General features: G+C 49.2%; 1 protein-coding gene across 1 annotated transcript in view; it reads right to left on the bottom strand.

Annotated features, from left to right (window-relative positions):
- Positions 1 to 701: 701 nt before the first annotated feature.
- LOC146859451 (apolipoprotein L3-like) overlaps positions 702 to 22887 on the bottom strand; it is a 171949-nt gene continuing 149763 nt past the window's right edge. Inside the window, exon 3 of the mRNA XM_085646986.1 lies at positions 702 to 2460. Within this exon, the coding sequence (XP_085503112.1) occupies positions 1692 to 2460 (769 nt within the window). The 3' untranslated portion in view covers positions 702 to 1691. The remainder of the gene's footprint in view (positions 2461 to 22887) is intronic.

Genomic DNA, 22887 nt, shown 5'->3' with positions numbered 1-22887 from the left:
CCAGGTTTACTTGTATGGATGATTTCTTTGAAGCTCTGTACTAATAAAGCTTCCTATAACAACTAAGGCGTGCGTGGAGACATCATTATTACAGAGGGGCTTCGGCTGCTGCCTGCAGCAGGGAGGTTAGAGCAGCAGCTACTGCCTGGAGCGGCCTCCCCCTAATTAAACCCTCAACAGGAAAGCCTGAAACTGACACACAAAAAAAACCACGCCTGCGAGTGGTACGCGCTCGCGCGCCACAGCGAGCCATATGTTTTCAATTATCACGCCTGTGTCTGGGCACGATAATTGAAACCACATGGGCTTTGGTGCGCGTAACAGACACCAATAGGCCATGGGCGTAGCAATGCACCCGCCTTTGGCCTATTGCGTGCTCTGTTTAAAAAAAAACACGCAATCAAAGCCCAATAGTGGAACCCAAAAAGAAAAGCACACGCACAAGCGTGTGCGATTCCAGGGTCCGTTTTCAAACCCCAGACAAAAGGGCTCTCGCCTGCGTGAGCAGGGCTGCGACCTGAAACGCAGGGCGCAAGCCCTAAAAATGATGTAATATAAAAAAGACTCTAAAATATTTACCTGTGAATGTTATTACATATCTAATGTATGCTAATTTACATTTAAAGAAAACTCATTTAATACCTAAATAGTGTTCACTGAGTGTAATCATCAAATAATTCTAAAATCACACAGCAGGTTGGACCTTTCTGACAAGAAATTAAACCAAAATAGTGGGTGCATTCTTGGGGTAATCAGCAAATCATTCTCAAAACATCAGGATGAATTTCAATATGTTAAAAAGAAATGATGCTTGTTGAGTTTTGGATATTTATTTTCAAATCATCCTCTAATCATCAACAACCATTGGACCTTATGAAGTAATCAGATACTCATTCTTAAATCCTCCTGAAGTCATCGCCAATAGTCACACCTTTTGAAGTCATCAGATACTCATCCTTAAATCTTTCTGAAGTCATCAGGAATAGTCACACCTTGTGAAGTCATCAGCTGCTCATTCTTAAATCCTCCTGAAGTCATCGCGAATAGTCACACCTTGTGAAGTCATCAGATACTCATTTTCAAGTCATCCTGCAATCATCAGGCTTAAGTTTCTAAGCTCTGCTGATGACTTCAAGAGCTTGATGATGTCTGATGACATGAAAACGACTTCTACAGTGGTTGGATGATCATCCAATGACTCTGGGATGGCTTCTAAAGTAATCCTGTTTGACCTGGGTTTGGGTCGGCCTGGCCCACCCGGCCCACCCTCTAGAACCGGGCCTGGTCCAGACTCCTGTCTCTACCTGGGAATGAATCACACAAGTACTTACGAGTGAGGGAAGAGGTACTACAGGGTGACTCTTGCCCACCCCGACAAGTCGTTGGACATCCTACTCTGTCAGTGGAAGTGCACCGAGAACTCAGTCCTTGCTGTTTCTGCCGTGTTCACATGTTTGATGTTTTCAGGCCCTGTCACACAGACATGTAACAGTATGTAAAGGGGCACTAGGGGGGGCTCTTTCACTTGACTCTGAGACCTGTGCCCTTGCGGGTTGGATCTCCAGTCTTCATTTGACAAGCTGATTCCTTCTGGGTGTTGTAGTCTTTACTTCACTTCACTTCAGATGACATTCGCCCCTTGTCTGTTCTGAAACGGGGTGCCGGGGAGGGAGTGTGGGGGGCAGAGGGCCCTAGTTGTTTGTTGGTTGAGGGTTTCTCAGCTCTCGCATAGTGCGTTCAAGGGCAGGTACCTCCAACTCTGTGAGCACCGCCCTCAGCTCACCCTCTGCCTTGCGGATGGCTGTTGCGAGGTCACTCGGGGCCCCCCTGCTGAGCTCCTTGTCGCTGTGTATGAGACTGAGTAGATCAAACACTACGAAGAAAGCACTGAACACGACGGTTGTGCTCCCGGCTATTCTGGCTAGAAGGCGGCCACTGTCCAATACCTGGATGGTTTTCAATAATTTGGAGAAATGGAGGCCGGCCTGGCCGACTCCGAAGCACATGTTCCCAAAATCCGGGTTTACAGCCACTGCCAAATCTCTGATTTCCTCCGCCAGCTGGCTGGCAGCCTTCATGTGTTCATTGATTTTCTCCAGACGTGTTTGACACTCCTTCAAGAGCCCCTCCACTTTGTCTTTGTCTATTTTGCTGTTGATCGCATCCACCACACTAGCCCCTGCAGAGGTGATTCCCCCTGCGGTGGAGAGGCCGAGTCCTACAGCAGCTGCCCCGAGGGATGCCCCCCCTGTGAAAGGTGCAAGGACCAGCCCCCCCAATGCCAGCAGTCCCCCAGAAACACCCGCGAAGCTCCCGACAGCGTTCACTTTTGTTGCATTACGATGAAATCCGTCCAGGTCGTCTGCGATTCTCCGCAGTGTGTCTGCGGTGTCTCTCAGCTTCTTTCCCTCGAAGAACACGTGTTCCAGGTTCATCAACAGACTCTCCGTGTACTCCGCCCTGTTGGAAGAAGGAACAAAAGGCGCGTAGTGAGAGCTCCGTGTTCGTCACCTGTCACCCCTACCATCACCTGCTCCGACTACTCTCACAGTCACGTGACTTAAACAAATACCACATTCAGCCCCCTCAGTGAAGCTGCGGGGGGCAGCCCCATATGACCCCCCCCCTCCTATGGCTGTCGATATAGCAGTGCTGGCTGCTGGATTTATAAGTGGTGGCGTAAGAGCCAGAAACAAATTACAGCGCAAGTGAAGCCAGCACGCCCGATGTTTATGAGGAGGGCTTGGGGGGTGGCTTCTCTTTCCAAGAATTAGTTTTAAAAAATTGGTGTCTTTTGCTGCAATGTTTAGCACTATTTCTGTGATAAATGGAGGAAAATACAGTTCTTCTTCTTATACTGGCTTCAGCCTGCCACCCTCCCTCTACTCAGGTTGTGGTGTTATGTCAACTTTGCAACCGGGGAACCAGCTTCAATTCTTGGCTTTGGCTGAATATTCGGTGATTCTGGGCCAATCGCTTACTCTCTCATCTCCCTATAAAAACATGAATGCGTCCTTCTGTGATGTGACTGCTGCTCATGTAAAGCTCTTAAATACCTTTGGGTTGAGTTTGCGCAATAAAAAAAACTGCAGAAAAAGGTGCAAAACAAAGCTTCTACAACATGAAAGACAAAGAGATACCTACTCAGTGGCTGGTTTGTACAAAGTGAAACCAGAAAATCGGAATAAATCACAACTTCCCCACGCAAATTGTGTGATCGAAGGCAAATACTTAATTTCACCAAAACTCTATCATTTTCATGCATGAAAGCATTTTCTAATTTGCGAGTTCAGAGTACCAGTTGTACATAAACCTATTGTGTTTGACATATTAGACTATCATGTTTTTCTATAATTATCTGGGCCATGTACAGGTTTGCTTTACTTTCGTCCTGCCCCTTAGGTCACTAATGGTTCATGTTTAAAAACCATCCCTGTTAATAAGTGCTTCTCAGCGCAGTGCTATAGTGTGACGCTCTAGTGTCAAAGCTTTACCTGTATAGTCTGATCACTGTGTGACGTCAGATAGATATCATGATATTTTAAGTGGTTTGCTGTATGATTCACACAGCAAACACTTTGAGGGCTGGTCTCGTGCAAGCGCTCTTAACCTGGGCCAGACCCGTGGCCCGGCTCTCGCTGTTAGTTCTTTACCCACCTTTACTTTGAAATGACCCGCTTCCGGGTGTTTATAGCGGGTCACCGTCTACAGTCCAGGCTGCAGGCAGTGCACGTTTTTTACACAGCTTTTCAGTGGGTCAAAAACCTATTTGACTGCCAAGGCTGCCCGGGGGGGGCCGCGCAGTGGCCCCTCAACAGGGCGGCCGCCTTAGTGCCACAAGAAGGCACTGGAGGCGGTCTCCTAGGGCCCGATTCACAGAACTATCTTAAGACAAAATCCTAAACTTACTACCATTTTGGTATTCACAGTAGGCACTTACTCATTTTGGTATTCACAGAAGACACTTACTCACTTCGGTATTCACAGAAGTTAGGAGTCCTAACTTTAGGACTCCTAAATGCCTTCTGTGAATACCGAAAGTCTTAAAATTAGGATTTTTCTCAGTTTAGGAGTGCTAAAGTTAGGACTCCTAACTTTACTACTACTAAACTGGGAAAAATCCTAATTTTAAGGCTTTCGGTATTCACAGAAGGCATTTAGGAGTCCTAAAGTTAGGAGTCCTAACTTTACTACTACTAAATTGAGAAAAAACCTAATTTTAAGACTTTCGCTATTCACAGAAGGCGTTTAGGAGTCCTAAAGTTAGGAGTCCTAACTATACTACTAATAAACTGAGAAAAATCCTAATTTTAAGGCTTTCGGTATTCATAGAAGCCATTTAGGAGTCCTAAAGTTAGGAGTCCTAACTTTACTACTACTAAATTGAGAAAAATCCTAATTTTAAGACTTTCGGTATTCACAGAAGGCATTTAGGAGTCCTAAAGTTAGGAGTCCTAACTATACTACTACTAAACTGAGAAAAATCCTAATTTTAAGACTTTCGATATTCACAGAAGGCATTTAGGAGTCCTAAAGTAAGGACTCCTAACTTCTGTGAATACCGAAATGAGTAAGTGCCTTTGTGAATACCAAAATCGTAGTAAGTTTAGGATTTTGTCTTAAGTTAATTCTGTGAATCGGGCCCCTAGTCTCCCTGGGCCAGGGTCCAGGGAAGACTTCTGGCCGTCCACTTCCGTCAGGGGGAGGAAACAGGGGTACATATACTGTCCCCCGCCCCCTGAGCAGCCTCTTGGGTTCTGCCGTCTCGCCTTGTCGCTTCGCACGCCGCTGGTCGCAATTCGTCGTCTCGTCCTCCTTGAAAATGGTGAGTCCGCTTGCTAACCTTCCCCCGCCCCGGCCCTATCCCTGGGCAGCACCAGGTTGACGGGGCCATGTGGTACGGACTACCACGGGCGGAGGGAGGTGCGAGCATCGAGCGTGCACCCAGGGCCTGCGGCCTGGCGTTCTGGTTAGGCGGCGCGAGGGGGGCCATAGTATGTCTGCGGGCCGCGGAATGGAACGGTGCAGGGAGGCGCAAGCCTCGAGCGTGCCCCAGGCGGCCTTTGTGGCCGGGCGTCCCGATCTATGTGGCGCGAGGGGGGGCTCAGCAAACCTGAGGCCGTCTGCCGCAATCGCCCCCCCCCCGCCCGTGTGAAGCGCAGCGTGTGCCTACAGGCGGCAGGACGTAAGGCAGAGTCCCTTAGCGTTACGGTGGCAGAATGGTTGATATCTGCTTTATGCAGGTGAGGATGTGGTCCGTCGGCTGCGCTGCCGCCTCTGGTGCAGGAAACCAGGGTTCGAGCCTCGAGGTCTCGTTCACATCCTGTGATGCTTGGGCAAATCACTTAATCTCCCAGTGCCTGAATGTGTAATGTAAATACGGTGCTATGAAAAGCGCGCCAATACCTTCGGGTCGAGTTTGCGCTATATAAATGCAACACAAATTTTAATATGTTCCTGTCCAGCTACAAGTCAGCTTGGAGGCAAAGGTTCAAGTCCCAGCAATTCGTCAGAGCGACCCCGTGCGGCGCTGGCGGACTTGGCGCCGGCCAGCTGGGCAGTCCCGCAAGTGTATTGATGCACGGTACCCATTGTTGCCACGCCTGCACAGGCAATTGAATTTTGCTACATGCCCTGGCGCACTTACCCTTCCGGTCGAGATGCACTTTTAACGCACCGCGGCCCTGCAGCGGTCGCACGCCCCCACCCCCCACCCCCACCTGGTCGCCAGGCCTCCTGGGCTGTGGGGGCAGGCCCGACGGGTGGGGGGCGGCGAGCATTACTGCGTCATACGTGGGAAAGTCAGTGTCCCCCCCCCCCCCCGAGCTCCTGGTATGGGCCCTTCAACTCTAGTTGGACAGGCTCGAATCCCACGCTCACCAACGGTCACTTCCGGTGCCACTTAGAATGGCGTTTGGGGGCCCACATGACTACCAGAGGACGTGTTATGCCTAGACAGGGGCATGGGTATATTACTCGCCCACAATAGTCCCCCCCCCGGTCTAGTCTGCACAGCCATAGTTACGGGATATTGCTTTTTAGGGTGTGGTGTCAGGCCTAGGCTGCCTCCGCTGGAACAGAGTATGTAGGTTCGAGACTGACTGGTCCTCAACATCACGACTTGCACAAATAACGCTACAAGCCTGGACAATATTTACGAGAAAACGATCCTTTGCGCACCGAGGCGCAGGCTGCAGTCCCGGCACAGGTCCAAGGTCTGAGCATCGAGGTCGCATCTCACCTCTGTGGCTGGGCAGATCACAGGGTGGGTGCCACACGGATGCCTCCGATGTTCCTAATGTTTCTGTCTCCCCAGCAGGTCACGATCAGTGGTGTCTGGAACATCAATTAGGCAGGCGGTCCTTCTCGGACACTGGTATCTCTCACGCGTCTCGGCCAAGCACGGAGTATAGATTCCACCGATGACCCACAGAGCGCCGGGACCTATCCTGCTAGGAATATAGGTGTGTAAGTTTGCGTGAGCCAGCAGGAAGTGCAGGGACATCAAGAGCACTTGAGCGTGTCTATGGGCAAAAGAATAAGTATTAAGTGAGGGGGGCGTTGCAATATTTGCTTCATTTCACTACAGATTTCTTGGAAACTCTCTGGACCGACATCTTCAGGTGCACTAGCTCAGAGTCAAGCATAGTAAGTAAGGCGCAGGTCTGTGCGTCGCAGAAGGGACATCTGAGGACTTTAAGGTGTGCCTGTTCAAATTGGTTTAGGCTGCTGCTTATGACGGTTTCTCTTTCAGACTGAGGCGACCCGAGCTCGAGGGATGGATAGCCAGGGATCCCCTTCGCTGTTCACGATGACGTCCCAAGTAGAGGAAACCCCACAAGGCACCCCTCAGGACGTACAGCTAGCAGCCATCATTGAACTCGCAAAGTCTAAGGGTTTGGCCTGGGCTGCTGACCTATTGAAGGCCAGCAACCCCGATGATTCAGGGGTCATATCTGGTGGCTCTCCCACTGAGCAGGAGCCTATCGAGGAGGCAGGCCCGTCCCGGTCCAAGCGGATTCGCAGGGCTACAGTGAAAGACTTTCCGGCAGACGCACCGCCACCTAAGCGCCTACTCCCAGAGGCGCACTGTTGCCCGTCCCCCAGCCCGTGACCCAAGGAACAGTCCCCACCACGAGCGGCGGCCTATGGCATGCGAATTTCGCTACCACGGAGGACTTGGGTAAGCTCAATGACACTTTAAAGAGCTTCATGGAGGAGGTCAGATCTGGCTTCTTGAGGGCAGGAGCAACTGGGGGAGCCACACCTGCTAACAGTTTGGGAGGGGATTTGACATCGGCAGCAGATGTATGGGCTCTCCAAGGGAGAGGCACTCAGGCACCAGAGTTGCCCAACCACGGGGGTTCCATCCGCACGCGCACAGGCAAGAGCATAGACGTTGTAGCTACGGGGCCAGCTGAGTCCTCTGGGCCAGTCGCCATGACAGTTGCGGCCCCAGGGTTAGGCCTGGCACTGGTGAGGGGGGAAAGGCAGCAGATTGGTGGGGGGAGATGCCGTCAGCACAACCAACAGCCATCATCACCCAGACGGTACCGGGCCTCCACTAAGTCGATCCTCCCACCACACCTCAGCTAGGGATAACAACTACGGCAGTAGCAGTTCAGTCGCTAACAGGGAAAAAGGCGGTCTCCCATGCACTACTATTATGAGGTCATAGCTCTTTGTCATGGGAAGTGCCTCTGGCGGTGAAAGAATTCATATGGAGGCGTGAATTTTTGGACATCTTTTCTCTGCTCTTGTTGGGCCAACATGGCCAAGACGCCCGGAGGGTTGGGGGGAAAGAGGAAAACAAGAAAATCAGGTTCCAGCAATGGCCGGAGAAGTCCATTGACAACTGGCTATCTGCCTTCTCCATCTTGCAGTCCGTTATCCTGGAAAAATTCCACGAGCAAGGGCAAGCGCTTGTACTTTACCAAAGGTTGATTCATACAGAAGCACAGAAGTGTGGGGGGGGGGGGCAGGGTGGCTCAATAACGACCGAGAATTTAGGAAAAAGATGGCGATATGCCCGGCGATGGAGTGGGATCAAAAAGAGGTCCAGCTGTGGATGGACCACATGGGATCCCGTGGGGCGCAGAGCGCAGTCATCCAGCCGAAGGCTCTAGGGGGGGGCTCACCTCCAGGGCCAAATCAGACCAGCACGAAGCCCCTTAAGCAGTCCTTTCTTGGGGCGCATAGGGGGGCAACAGGGGGGGGGGGGGTTTAAGAGGGTGTCGCCTGGGACGTGTAACCTCTTTAACGCCGGGGCTTGCTCTAGGGGGATCAAGTGCAGGTTCCAGCATGTGAGTAGCAAATGCGGGGGCCGACACGCCGCGACCTTGTGTCAGTCTAAACATGACAAGAAACCATCAGACACATATAAACAGGCCAGTCGAGACAGCTCAGTCAGAAGCAGTAGCTCTTCCCGCCCCCCCCTCAGGAACAACCTCCTTGCAGATCGATCCCACTTGTCAACTCCTACAGAGGTATCTTGCCCTTGGTACCTCCTAGCATGTCAATCCTCCCCGCGTGCAAAGGGCCGTCCCCTGTGAACCTGACCAACATCCTCCCCCTTCTCAGGAAGTATCCCAACAAGGTAGACAGCGCACTATTGCTGGGGGGGGTTCTCAGAAGGTTTCATTATCCTGTTCACAGGTCCGTTGTCTGGCAGGGAGGCGGATAACCTAAAATCAGCTAGAGACCTCCCAGCGGTAGTACAGGCGAAAGTCAGGAAGGAACTAGAACTAGGCAGGGTAGCGGGACCTTTCAGGGAGCCTCCTCTGGAGAACTTTGTGGTTTCCCCGCTGGGGCTGGTACCCAAGAAAGAACCAGGCGCTTTCAGACTTACTCACCACTAATCCTACCCGGAGGGGGAGTCAGTCAGCCATGGACTCCAAGAGGGTGTTTGCTCAGTGTCATATTGTACTCTGTGTGTGGCTCTAGACCTTGTCAGGAGGGCGGGCAAGGGAGCCTGGCTAGCAAAGGCGGACATTGAGTCGGCGTTCCGATTGCTACCAGTGCACCCAAGCAGCCAACGCCTGCTGGGTTTCAAGCTAGATGGCTGGTACTTCTTTGACAAATGCATGCCCATGGGGTGCACTATGTCCTGTGCCTTCTTTGAAGCTTTCAGCTCTTTCCTGCAGTGGGCGTTACAACAATCCTTTGGAGTGTCAGAGGTCTCCCACTACCTAGACGATTTCCTATTTATCAGGCGGGATGGCACTCTGGAATGCAATACGGCGCTATCAAATTTTCAGACTCTCGCGCAGCAGCTCGGGGTCCCCTTAGCTCCTAAAAAGACAGAAGGGCCTGCGCAGGTTCTCACCTTCCTAGGTATAGAACTGGACACAGTTTTAGGCAAAGCCAGGTTGCCATCAGACAAAGTGCGTGACCCGGGCCAGCATATTCGTCTAGCGGTGGGGAAGGATAAGGCCTCTCTGGCTTTCATACAGAGCCTCCTGGGGATCACTCAACTTTGCTGCCAGAGTAATTCCAGCGGGAAGGGTATTTGTGCGCAGGATAGCCAGAGCCACAGCGTCAGTTAGGAAGAAGCATCACATGGTAAAGCTGAGCAGAAGCATGAGAGAAGACCTACTCATGTGGGCGGACTTACTGGACAATTTTAATGGGTCTGTCATCTGGCGCGCTCCCTGGGTTAACAGCACAGAGCTGTCGCTCTTCACAGATGCGGCTCGCAGGGAAGGGTTCGGAGTGAACCATGGACAGGGATTGGTGCGCAGAGAAGTGGCCAAACGCCTGGCACAAGAGAAAGATCACGTCCAAGATCACTGTGTTGGAACTCTTCCCCATAGTCATCGCTTTTCACTTATGGCCGGGGGCGTTGGCAGCGAAAAGGGTCTTGTTCTGGTCCAACAACCTAGCGGTTGTGCAGGCCATCAACACACAGTCAGCTAGTTGCCCCCTGGTGTTATGCTTGCTGAGAGAGCTAGTGAGGGCATGCTTATAGAACAATGTTGAATGCAGGGCTAGGCATATTCAAGGGGTTCTGAACGTGGCCACTGACGCTCTTTCTCGCTTACAGTGGCGCCGCTTCCGGGAGGCCTGGCCAAGAGCGAGAGAAGGAATGACCCCTTTCCCGCAACACTTATGGCTTCTTCTGAAGTGGAACAACGGATGAGGGGTTTGAGGGAGAGGTCCCTGGCACCAAGGACGGCAAAGCGTTACAGGACTTGCGTTGAAAAAGTTTGTGCAATCACAGGGGCTTAGGAGGAGAATTTTTCGTCTTTGGAACTCAGAGTGCAACAATTCATACTGTGGGCGAAGGATGGGGGGAAATCTCACCCGTGGATCTTGGGCCACATGTCTGCCATTAGCCATCATGCTAGGTTACGAGGACAGTTCGACCCCACCAAAGCCTTTGTTATCAAAGCTGCACTGAAAGGGTCGGCAAGGAGTGAAGCGAGATCGCCCGATAATCAATCAATCAATCACGGAATTTGTAAAGCGCACTACTCACCTGTAGGGTCTCAAGGCGCTGGGGGAGGGGGAGGGTCCGCTATTGCTTGAAGAGCCAGGTCTTGAGCTGTTTCCTGAAGGAGAGATGGTTCTGGGTCAGTCGTAGGTGGGTGGGGAGGGAGTTCCATGTCGTGGCCGCCAGGTAGGAGAAGGATCTTCCTCCGGCGGTGGTCTTGCGGATGCGTGGGACGGTGGCGAAGGCGAGGCTGGGGGATCGGAGCTGGTGGGTGGGTGCGTAGAATGTGAGGCGGTTGTTGAGGTATGTGGGACCCACGTCGTGGAGAGCCTTGTGTGCGTGGGTGAGGAGTCTGAACAAGATCCTCTTGCTGATGGGGAGCCAGTGCAGGTCTCTCAGCTGGGGAGAGATGTGGCTGAAGCGGGGGGTGTCCAGGATAAGACGTGCTGTGGCGTTCTGTATGCGCTGGAGTCTTTTCTGTAGTTTGGCTGTGGTCCCGGCATAGAGGGTGTTTCCATAGTCCAGTCGGCTGGTGACGAGGGCCTGGGTGACCGTCTTCCTTGTGTCGGTGAGGATCCATCGGAAAATCTTTCGGAGCATGCGCGGGGTGTTGAAGCAGGATGACGTGACGGTGTTGACTTGCTTGGTCATCGTGAGGGAGGAGTCCAGGATGAAGCCCAGGTTGCGTGCGTGGTCCGTTGGCTTGGGTGCGGAGCCCAGGGCTGGGGGCCACCAGGAGTCGTCCCAGGCGGAGGGGGATGTTCCCAAGATGAGGACTTCCGTCTTCTCAGAGTTCAGTTTCAGCCTGCTGTGCTTCATCCATTCTGCGACGTCTCTCATCCCTTCCTGGAAGTTGGCTCTGGCGGTGGCGGGGTCGTTGGTGAGGGAGTGGATCAGCTGGGTGTCGTCAGCGTAGGAGATGATGTTAAGGTTGTGTTGGCATGCGATGGCTGCGAGGGGGCTCATGTAGACGTTGAAGAGGGAGGGGCTGAGCGAGGATCCTTGCGGGACGCCACAGATGACTTCGGTGGCCGTTGATCAGAACGGGGGGAGGCGGACTCTCTGGGTTCTGCCGGCGAGGAACGAGATGATCCACTCCAAGGCCTTTCCTTGGATTCCAATGTTGCTGAGGCGCTGTATTAGGGTGCGGTGGCATACGGTGTCGAAGGCTGCCGACAGGTCCAGGAGGATGAGGGCCGCTGTTTCCCCGTTGTCGAGCAGGGACCTGATGTCGTTGGTGGCTGCGATGAGGGCGGTCTCGGTGCTGTGGTTTGCTCGGAAGCCGGACTGCGAGGGGTCGAGGGATCCATTGGTCTCGAGGAAGGCGGAGAGTTGTTGGTTGACGGTCTTTTCGATGACTTCGGACGGAAAGGGGAGGAGTGAGATGGGGCGGATGTTCTTGAGGTCCGTTGGGTCCGCGGTGGGCTTCTTCAGGAGGGCGCTGAGCTCGGCGTGTTTCCAGCTCTCAGGAAAGGTGGCGGCTGCGAAGGAGCTGTTAATGATGTCCCGGAGTTGGGGTGCGATGATGGAGTCGGCTTTGTTAAAGATGTGGTGTGGGCAGGGGTCGGTGAGGGAGCCGGAGTGGATGGTGTTCATCGTGCGGGTGGTATCTTCGGTCCCCCATTAGTAACCCCATTCTACAAGGGATGCTGGACAGCATGACTAGGGCCACCCGCTCGGGGTATGAGGCAACTCTATTCTCGGCTTGCTTTGCACTGACTTTCTTTGGGGCTTTTAGTATTGGGGAGCTGGTGGCGCGATCCAAGCAGGATACCTCCGGGGTAGCCTTGAACATCAAAGATATTGACTTTGACTCGGCCTGTCTCAGGATAATAATTAGGCAGTCCAAAACAGACCAATCCGGGCTAGGGAGGTTGGTCCTGCTACAGGGGTTGGGTGATGCCAGATACTGTCCTCTGCTATGGGTCAAGAAGTATTTGGCCCTCCGCCCGGGGGGTGAGGGATACCTCCTTGTGCACAAGGACGGGTTCCCGGTTACGAAGTTCCAAGTAGACTACATCTTGCAGGCCTGCCTACGGTTGTCGGGGCGGTCAGATGGGGCCAAGAAATTCAGAAGCCACTCCTTCAGGATTGGGGCGGCAACCACAGCATTCCTAGCGGGGATGCCACCTGAGAGTATCAAGCAAGTGGGTCGCTGGGAGTCTCAGTGCTACAAATGGTACATCAGGCCTTAGGCGGCAAGGGGGTGTGAGGCAGCTCAGGTTGCACCCCCATCGATCTGTTAGTAAAATTAGAGTCACGAGTGCTAGGCCACTCGGACGGTTGCAGTGTTGTGTTATGATGTAATTTGTGGATTTGCTGTGTAGTTTGTTCCTCAGTACAATAAATGTTTTCAAACCCACCATTTCTTTATTTATCAGGAACCAAAGTGTGGGTAATTGGCCATTCAAGCATCATGAGACTGGCTCGGTGGGTGGAGGTCAGAAATTATTACGTGGCTGGGTTATCCTGGAATGCGTTGGAGTGAACTGGCCAGGAAACTGCAGCAGAGACTCGGGGGAGGGTGGCCTCCACCGCACATGTTGGTAATTCACTTGGGAGGGAATGACCTGACCACACTAGGGAGGAGAACACTGCTCCAAGATATGAGGGACACCTTGTGTCATTTGAGCAATACTCTGGGGTCATGTGAACTTCGGTGGTCAGAAATCACACCACGGGCTGTTTGGAGAGGAGCGCGCTCTGGGGACGCCATTGAGGTATCGCGTAGGAAAGTCAACAGCGCCATGCGTAGTTTCACGGAGCAAAGAGGTTTTGGCTTTGTCAGACATGGTTTACTTCATGCCAAGTCCACGGGATGCTTGGAGGGGGATGGGGTGCATCTCTCAGGACTGGGCATGGACTTATTTTTACTAGACCTAGGGGAGGCCTTGGTAGCAGCGGGGTGTACGTAGGAAGGTATGCCTTGGTGGGGGGGCCCTGGTAGTGACGGTGGCCACTCCCAGAGCTGTGGAGGAGTTACAGGGTGATCCAGAGTCGGCAAGATACCAAGGGGTACTTCATGCAGCAGCACAGCATGGTGCTAAGCCAAGGATACCCAGGGATGTCTTAGCGTTGCCCCTGGAAGAATTACGGCGCCCCGTTAGTCCTACGGGAAGTTGTGGGTCTGAGAAACCGGGGGCTGCCAGGAACGCTCCGCCCACCTCTTTGGGGGGGGGGCGTGAGTAAGGGAGTGGACTGGTGGTCCACCGATGGGAGGGGTGGCCCCTCCCAAGATTTGGTAAGCACCAATTGTCGACAGCCACGGTGTAATTTGGCTCATCAGACGGGCAGGCGGCATACGGGTTGGCCTGCCCTGGGATCGCCCGTAAGATAACCCACCATGTTGGCATATTGGTTATGCAAATAAACCTGCAGCAATTTTCTCATCTAACAAGGTGTCGTGTGGTTTATTGAAGTATTGTGCTGCATGTTAAGTGACTACAGTTGCTGATTTTGGCACTATACATTGTCATCCAGTCCTTGGCCTCTCAGTGCAAATTACGTTAGCTGCAAATATTCAAAATTATGCCAAACTGGGAAGCAACCAAGACGGATGCTTCTCGTGTAGGAGGCGCGTACCTCTGTGTCTAGAAAGCAAGCTACCAAATTAGATTGGAAACTGGCTTTCTAGACATAAAACCTTGGTCTGTCCGAGATAAATGACCTCAGAAAATACCTACATTCAGGGTTGGATTGGGGACACACTCCGGCCCGGTCAGCCAACAAAAGTGGCCCACATTCGTAGATTGCAGCCTTTGATAATACAATGCTTGGTTACCCAAAGAAGCTAAAGGGTGGCAGACATTTGAGGTAATAAAAGTATTTGAAGGCTCATAGGGCCAGTACCTAAATAGAAAATAAACATTACAAGGAAACAAATATACTCTAGAAGCAAAGAATTATCAAAAATGGTAGGCACAATTGTGTTTTTTACCCATACGTCTGCTGTGGGTGTGTTGATTAAATTCACTGGCGCCCCTGCGACCCCCACTCCTTCGCTGGGTCTCCTGAGCTGTGTCAAAGACCCACCGGTTTAGATTCGTAGACTGCATGCACTGCGTCTTCTTTTGAGGGAGGAAGAGGGGCCTTCCATAAAGAGTGGATTAGGGACGTCTCAACCGGTCACTCACAACTGACCACCTTCTGGGAATGAATGCTCCCCACCTCCAGACCCACAGACATCTGGGAGCCATTCCTCACTTGGGCCAGGGAGAGGTAGGGGACAGAGGGGACACCTCGACTGCTACGGGGGCTGTGGGATAGATAGGTCAGGAGGGGCGATGTTGTTGTCTTTCTTTACAGTAGCTCTGCCTGCTAGGCATACTGTTCGAGATGCCACCCTGGACTTCTGGTCATGTTCCTCATGTGTTGGTCTTTTCTTTGATTTTCCTATGTGGTGACCATCTACATATTTTTGTTTCTTACCCGTGGGACGGGTATACACTATGTAACATCTGAACTGTATTGGTTATGCAGCGTTATTCCTGATTATGCATTGATTCTATGCTGGCTGGTTCTTTATTGTGTTTCTATTACTTTGGAAATGCCAATAAAAAGAATTAAAAAAAGAAATATGTTCACTGGGAAACATGATACGCTAGAGACCTAAACTGCCTTTTACACTCACTTTTTTCTGATATTCATTTTATTTTTTGCAATACTTAAGAGAGGCCCTCCAGTGTTCAGAGTCTGGTGAAAGGTGCACATGCGTTTTTTGTTTTACCCGTAGCTAACATAACGTGTAGTTTCTGAGAAAGGGAATGATGCTAGTTTGTAAATGCAAAAATAAACTAAATATAGTGTCACTTTCCTTACATGCAGTTTTATATAGCATAAACTAGGCCCAGAGGCATCAGAGCACTTTATGTGTCCAACACTACAGAGGGTCATATAATTAGGTCTCGCCTAGCGACGCAGCGCATGCGCTGCTAGCTCCTGGTGAGATCTATTGTCGTCGGTTCAGGTTGAGAAGCGAGGGTGGAAGCTCCACCCACGCTTCTTACTGGCGCGCTTGCCAAATCCGTGATTTCTATTGGGAGGGAAGCATGTTTGGTTCCCTCCCTGTCTTCTTTCGGCATGCCTGCTCGGACAAAGCATGTGAACGCGCCTGAACATGACATATGCACGCGCTGCTTTGCTTTCCCCGGGCATTTCCTGTAATAACAGCGCACGCTTTCACTTTCTTTACTCTTTGTGTTCCCACAGTTTCCCATCTCTGCACTCTGCTACCGCAATAAGGTTGGAAAAGCACGTTCAAGTCCCGTGGCCGGTTCACCCTCCTGTGGTTCTGTGCCAATCACTTAATCTTCTCTTGTCTTAAAAAGGGTGCTCGCCTAAAGTAATTTGGTGTCCTTTGGAACAACTTCCTGCTATATAGAACTGCAAACATATATAACAGTAAAAACGTGTTTTATAATGCCGAAACCAAGCACCTCAATTTGCCTGCCTAAATCTCGATGAGCGTGTTCACTAGCTCACTGAGCCGGTCAATGCGTCCAACCCAGGGAATAGTTCTGAATTTATAGAAGAAAAAAAACCTCTGTTGTGTACAGCTCGCTCAACCTGCCCGTTGCCTCACACCCAGGGCAGTTTCCAGTGAGCCTGGAAACCACGCAGCACCTTTCACTGTCTACTGCAGCTCACGGGCTCACCGAGCCTTTTCACCAGGGAAGCCTAGGCAAGCATGTCATAGTGTCCAACCCAGTGGGTAGCCCTCTGTGCAGGAGATCATTGGGCGCTACTTCCCTAAAATAACTGCCTGCTGCTTTTCACTGCCACTGTGCATGACACTGCCTCGTACCAAGTGAATCTTTATTTAGCTGACACAACTGACGCATGTGACTCAGTGAGCCTGCTCACTGCCTAAAACTGAGACTATCCCCTTCACAAACTCCCTGAATCTAGCTGCCGAGTTGAGCTCAGGGTGAAAACCTGCGGGATTCAGATCTTTGAACCTCACTGGGTGTAAGGTGCGGCTTGAATCTGAATCACTACAAATCATCAATGGGGGGGAGGGAAAAAGAAGCGGTGGTCTATTCAGCTTCCAATGGTTAGTACAAAAGAGGGGGGGGAATAGACCACTTGTCCTGTGTACCAGGGTCTTATTTAACGTGGATGGTTGTCGTTAAAAAACCCTCATATACGTACACAAGTCGCAGGCGGTATATGTTGGTTCTCCGCCTTCATGTGTCGTAATAGCATTATCATTGGTTTTTTTTTGTCCAAATGCTCGCCTCCCCATGGAGGAAGACCAACTGGTTCTGCAGTAGTGGTCAGAGAGATAAAAAAGAGGGTGTGCTCGTGCTCAGTGAAAAGGTGATTCTGGAAATAAAAATCCTGCTGTCAAAACTCTTTTTCTTTATTCTTGAGATATTTGACTTGGGAGATTAAAATCGTGAACGTGCATGTGGAGACCTAGTTATTGGTCTGATGCACTGGTTATTGTCTTTAAGAGGTCTGGTCTACATGTTTCAGCCTCGTGCAGAGTCTAGAGGCTTTCGTCAGGACCAAGGGGGATTAGGGGGAGCTATCTTGGGCTCACCTTGTGAATTCTGGGGGCGGTTGTAGTGTACTCACCACCCTTGATGTAAGGAGTCAGATCTTTTAGTACCTGTTCCTGTGAAAAAGAAATAGCGTGTATTATCACATCCTAACAACACATTAATTGCTAGTGTTCTCTCTCATGGGTAATGCTAAAACGGATATTTTGAACAGACAGTCTTAGTGTACTGTAATCATTGCGCTTCACTGGCGCTTTGTCACACACAGATTTGGTGAAAGAAAGATTTACGGTCGAGTTAAAAACAGAGGTTAAGTAAACATCACATCGCTTTTCTTTGCTAGGTTTGGTTGTATAGCATGTTAGCAGCATATGTATTCTCGGTTCATTGCTAATCTAAAAATAATGGGAAAGAAAAGAAATCGGCTTTCGCTGTTTGAACAGGCGCTTTTCTTTGCTTGATTTGATTCTATAGCATGTTGGCAGCATATGTATTCTCGGTTCATTGCTAATCTAAAAATAGTGGGAATGAAAAGAAATCGGCTTTCGCTGTTTGAACAAGCGCGAAGTTTCTAACTGAACTAATGGGAGTAATTCTCGTAAAAGGGGATTACCTTGTTTTGGAATTGTACATCTTGCTTCAGGATATTAGTCAGGTGGTAGAAAACCTGTTGCTGTTGGAGAGGGAGAAAGAGTTAGTTTTTTTACTCACTGTTTGGCGCTAATTTTTTGGAGACGGCTTCCGCGTCGCTTACCGGTTCCTCCGGCAGACCCACTTGTTCTGACTCTGACGTTATCCTGGGACAACGTGCATTCCGGTGGACTCGCGTTAAAAAGGCCGTAATTGCAAAAATCGAGGAAAGACTTCTCGGTTTGGTTGGCATTAAGTTGTTTTTAACTGATTGGCAATTTTGTATACAATAACACGCACAATGTTAGGAAAGATTTTAAAAGGGGGGGAAGTCAAATTCGATTTCAAAGTGTGGTGTTGCATTAAGGTGAATACTTCTGGTTAGCAATGTTATGTATGGGAAAATGGGAGTTGTGCCCATATTATGTTGATGATGTTTATCACTTCTAGATTCATAATGTTTGTCAGAGTGGTCTTCCTTATGTTACGTGTTTACCTCCCTCTTCATGTAAAGTTAAGGAGGTGTTTGTCATCATTTACAGAGAGTGGACCAGGGTATGGAATCGTTCAGCCCCTCTTTATCTGTCTTTAGGCGATGGACCCAGCGTTGTTCCTTCTCGAAAAGTATTTGTTCAGCATTGTGGTTTTTGAACGTTAAGGTCTCCAATATTACCCAATTCAGATCTTCAGGGGTGTGGTTAGTGTCTATATAGTGCTTACTCATTTTTGTTGTTGCCCTTTTGCACGAAATGTTGCTGCGATGTTCGATGATACGTAGTTTGGCTTTTCGGCAGGTCATTCCTATGTATCTCAGGTTGCAAGGACAGACTATCATGTACACCACATGTGTGGTGTTGCAATTTGTGTGATTACGTAATTCCCATTTGAAGTTGGGAAGAAGTTGCAGAGATTTTGTTATTTTAGTTAACTTGCAAACCGAGCAGGAGCCACACGGGTAGTGACCTACTACCGGACTCAAGTTCCAGGCTGTTGTTAAGGTTACTGTTGTGGTCATAGTCCTTGGTCTCGTGTGGACCAGGATGTCTTTAATGTTTTTAGTTCTCTTGTTGGCAAATCTTGGTTTTGGCCATTTCAGTGTGTTCGAGGTCAGTATTCTCCAGTTCTTATTAATGATTTTCTTGACTGTGTTAGATTCAGTGTTATATGTTGTGACACATGTCATTAAATCCTCAGGTTCTTCTCGTTGTATAGTAGATAATAGATTTTCTCTGGGTTGATTGCGTGCTCTCTTTTGACATTTCCTTATCGTTTTAATAGGGTAATCTCTTTTGGTGAGTCGATGTTCCAGATCTTTTGCTTGCTGTCTGTAATCTTCCAAATCACTGCAGTTTCGTTTCAAGCGAAGGAACTGACTGTAGGGTAGATTGTCTCTTAAAGGTCGAGGATGGAAACTCTTATAAGAGAGAATGCTGTTTCTGGCCGTCGGTTTATAGAAAGTTCTGGTGTGTAGTGACTCGTTCATGGAAAAGATGGTTACATCAAGGAAGTCCAGTTGATGTTTATCTGCTGTTAGTGTGAAATTGAGGCAGTCATCCCTCATATTGATCCACGTCAGGAAGTTCTTTAAGGCTTCTTGGCTGTCTTCCCATATCATAAACACGTCGTCTATGTACCGTCGCCAGAACCTGATTTTTTCGTGGAAAGGGTTGTTGGGGGTTTGTATGTGTTCATGTTCGAAGTTGCTCACATACAATCCTGCTACACTCGGAGCAAATGTACTGCCCATTGAAGTTCCGTGGCATTGTCCGAATAAGGTCCCTTCGAATTCAAAATAATTCTCTGTGAGGGCTAATCTGCAACATTCCAACACGAAATGTCTAGGTGTTCTGTAGGTCCAATCACAAGAGAATAGGATGTTTTCTAGAGTGTTCAAAGTCTTCTCTTGAGGTAAACTGGTGTAGAGACTCTCCACATCTAGACCTACTAGGAGCATGGTGTTTTCATTGTAGGTCTGGCCTTCTAGTAGGTTCAGGAGATCACGGGTGTCCTTCAGATATGTCGGGGTCTTTTGTACCAGTGGTTTTAGGAATTGGTCAGCAAATTGGGAGAGTGGTTCTAATACAGACCCAATTCCTGATACTATAGGGCGTCCCGGTGGTGGAGTTTTATTTTTATGAATCTTTGGTAAAGAGTAAAAATAAGGAACTCTCGGTGTTTTGGTTTTTAGAAAATCCGCCTCTAGTTTAGAAATCCATTGGTTGATTTCGGCTTCGTCAACCATTAGCTCGACGGTCCTTTGCAATCTTTTGGTGGGGTCAGTCGTCAGTTTGGTGTAAAATCTTCTGTCAGAAAGAAGGTCAGTGCATTGTTGGTTGTAGCCCTGGTTGGTTAGGAGGACGATGGCTCCTCCTTTATCTGCTGGTTTTATGATCAGGTTGTCTTTTTTGCTTAGTTCATTCAGCGCTCTTTGTTCCTGTCTTGATAGGTTCACGTATGGTTTTCTGCTGTTGGTACTCAAGTTGTCCACTTCTTGCATGATAGCTTGTTCGAAAGCTTGGATTTCAACTGGTACAAGATGTGTTGGTGGATTGAATGTAGATTTGGGCCTCAGATTAGTATCGCTTTCTTTGGGTTGGATTTCTTTGTCTTTAAAGAATGTCTTCAGTTTAATTTTCCTACAAAATTCTGCTAGTTCACATTTCAGCTTGAAGATGTCGAGCGGTGGAGTTGGGACGAAGCCCAGACCCTTGTTGAGGACAATTTCCTGATCGTTGGTAAGGATGGTCTCCGTGAGATTGACTACCAGCGATTCGTCGAACTGGTTCCTGGTTGTTCTTTGGTCATGCTCCGGGTATGTATTTGTCCCTCCTGCTCGTTCCAAGTAACTGTTTTTCTTCTTGCCCTCTGGCGCCCGGGGCCTCTTCCTAAAAAAGGAGAGGGTGATGGTTGTGCATTCATCATTTGGCCCATTTGTGGAGGTCCCTGGAAGTAAGGATTCATCCATCCCTGGTAATTCGGCATGTAGGGTTGGAAAAAAGGGGGTGGTTGTTCGTAGTATCTCGGCATCTGCCAGTTGTTCCCTCTTTGGCGTCGGTTTCTCCTATTTTGGCCCCTGCCTCTTCTTATAATCGTACCTTCATCACCACTCCAGTCAGAATTATTGTTGGAGCTCCCTGCTGAGGAATCGTCATCTTCTTTGTAGTCTGGAGAGACGTAGTCTTCCCTTGAGTAGGGGTGCATCTTTTCCATTGAAAACCTTTTGAGGTCTTTGTTCAATTTCTGGATCTTGTTTTGAGTAATGTACTCCTTTGTCTCGTTCATGTCTTTGTTTATCTCCTCGAGTTTTTTCTTAAAGACGGAGATTTGTACCATAGTTTTTAGTTTGGCTTCGCTGGTTTGTATACTGATTGTCAGTGTTTCAACCAAACGTGTTGCTGTTTTAATTATTAGGACTAAATAGTCTCGGGTACACTTCCATGAAATGGAAGACCAGTCTTTGCGGAAGAGTATATCCTTCAAAAAGATACGGGGGGCATTCTGTACCCATAGGCCTTTGGGTGCTGAGTTGGCACGTAAATATTCCTTCATGATTATGCCATGAATTGCTGTTCTGACTAGTTCTTTTTTTGTCTCCGTGAGTTCATCCCACTCATTCGTTTGTGTTAACGTTTGTGCCAAATCTCTGTCTTGTAATAAAGAAGATTCTGACAATATGGCGTTTACTTCTTCCTCTGTGTAGCTCAATCCTTGCATCTCAGCCATTATCACTTCTGTGGGTGGATTTAATGTCCGTATTTCACTCACTTATTTGGCTGTGAGAGGGGTTTTATTAGGGGAGACCGTGCTCCCTGAATTATATTTCCCACAGCTGTGCGCTGCTTATGACTACAAATCATCAATGGGGGGGAGGGAAAAAGAAGCGGTGGTCTATTCAGCTTCCAATGGTTAGTACAAAAGTGTTATGATTTGTAGTCATAAGCAGCGCACAGCTGTGGGAAATATAATTCAGGGAGCACGGTCTCCCCTAATAAAACCCCTCTCACAGCCAAATAAGTGAGTGAAATACGGACATTAAATCCACCCACAGAAGTGATAATGGCTGAGATGCAAGGATTGAGCTACACAGAGGAAGAAGTAAACGCCATATTGTCAGAATCTTCTTTATTACAAGACAGAGATTTGGCACAAACGTTAACACAAACGAATGAGTGGGATGAACTCACGGAGACAAAAAAAGAACTAGTCAGAACAGCAATTCATGGCATAATCATGAAGGAATATTTACGTGCCAACTCAGCACCCAAAGGCCTATGGGTACAGAATGCCCCCCGTATCTTTTTGAAGGATATACTCTTCCGCAAAGACTGGTCTTCCATTTCATGGAAGTGTACCCGAGACTATTTAGTCCTAATAATTAAAACAGCAACACGTTTGGTTGAAACACTGACAATCAGTATACAAACCAGCGAAGCCAAACTAAAAACTATGGTACAAATCTCCGTCTTTAAGAAAAAACTCGAGGAGATAAACAAAGACATGAACGAGACAAAGGAGTACATTACTCAAAACAAGATCCAGAAATTGAACAAAGACCTCAAAAGGTTTTCAATGGAAAAGATGCACCCCTACTCAAGGGAAGACTACGTCTCTCCAGACTACAAAGAAGATGACGATTCCTCAGCAGGGAGCTCCAACAATAATTCTGACTGGAGTGGTGATGAAGGTACGATTATAAGAAGAGGCAGGGGCCAAAATAGGAGAAACCGACGCCAAAGAGGGAACAACTGGCAGATGCCGAGATACTACGAACAACCACCCCCTTTTTTCCAACCCTACATGCCGAATTACCAGGGATGGATGAATCCTTACTTCCAGGGACCTCCACAAATGGGCCAAATGATGAATGCACAACCATCACCCTCTCCTTTTTTAGGAAGAGGCCCCGGGCGCCAGAGGGCAAGAAGAAAAACAGTTACTTGGAACGAGCAGGAGGGACAAATACATACCCGGAGCATGACCAAAGAACAACCAGGAACCAGTTCGACGAATCGCTGGTAGTCAATCTCACGGAGACCATCCTTACCAACGATCAGGAAATTGTCCTCAACAAGGGTCTGGGCTTCGTCCCAACTCCACCGCTCGACATCTTCAAGCTGAAATGTGAACTAGCAGAATTTTGTAGGAAAATTAAACTGAAGACATTCTTTAAAGACAAAGAAATCCAACCCAAAGAAAGCGATACTAATCTGAGGCCCAAATCTACATTCAATCCACCAACACATCTTGTACCAGTTGAAATCCAAGCTTTCGAACAAGCTATCATGCAAGAAGTGGACAACTTGAGTACCAACAGCAGAAAAC

The sequence above is a fragment of the Triturus cristatus genome, chromosome 3_2 (genome assembly GCF_964204655.1).
Source record: "Triturus cristatus chromosome 3_2, aTriCri1.1, whole genome shotgun sequence".
NCBI classification, from domain to species: domain Eukaryota; kingdom Metazoa; phylum Chordata; class Amphibia; order Caudata; family Salamandridae; genus Triturus; species Triturus cristatus.
Note: the sequence above shows the minus strand (reverse complement) of the source record. Positions and strands in the feature narration are given on the sequence as shown.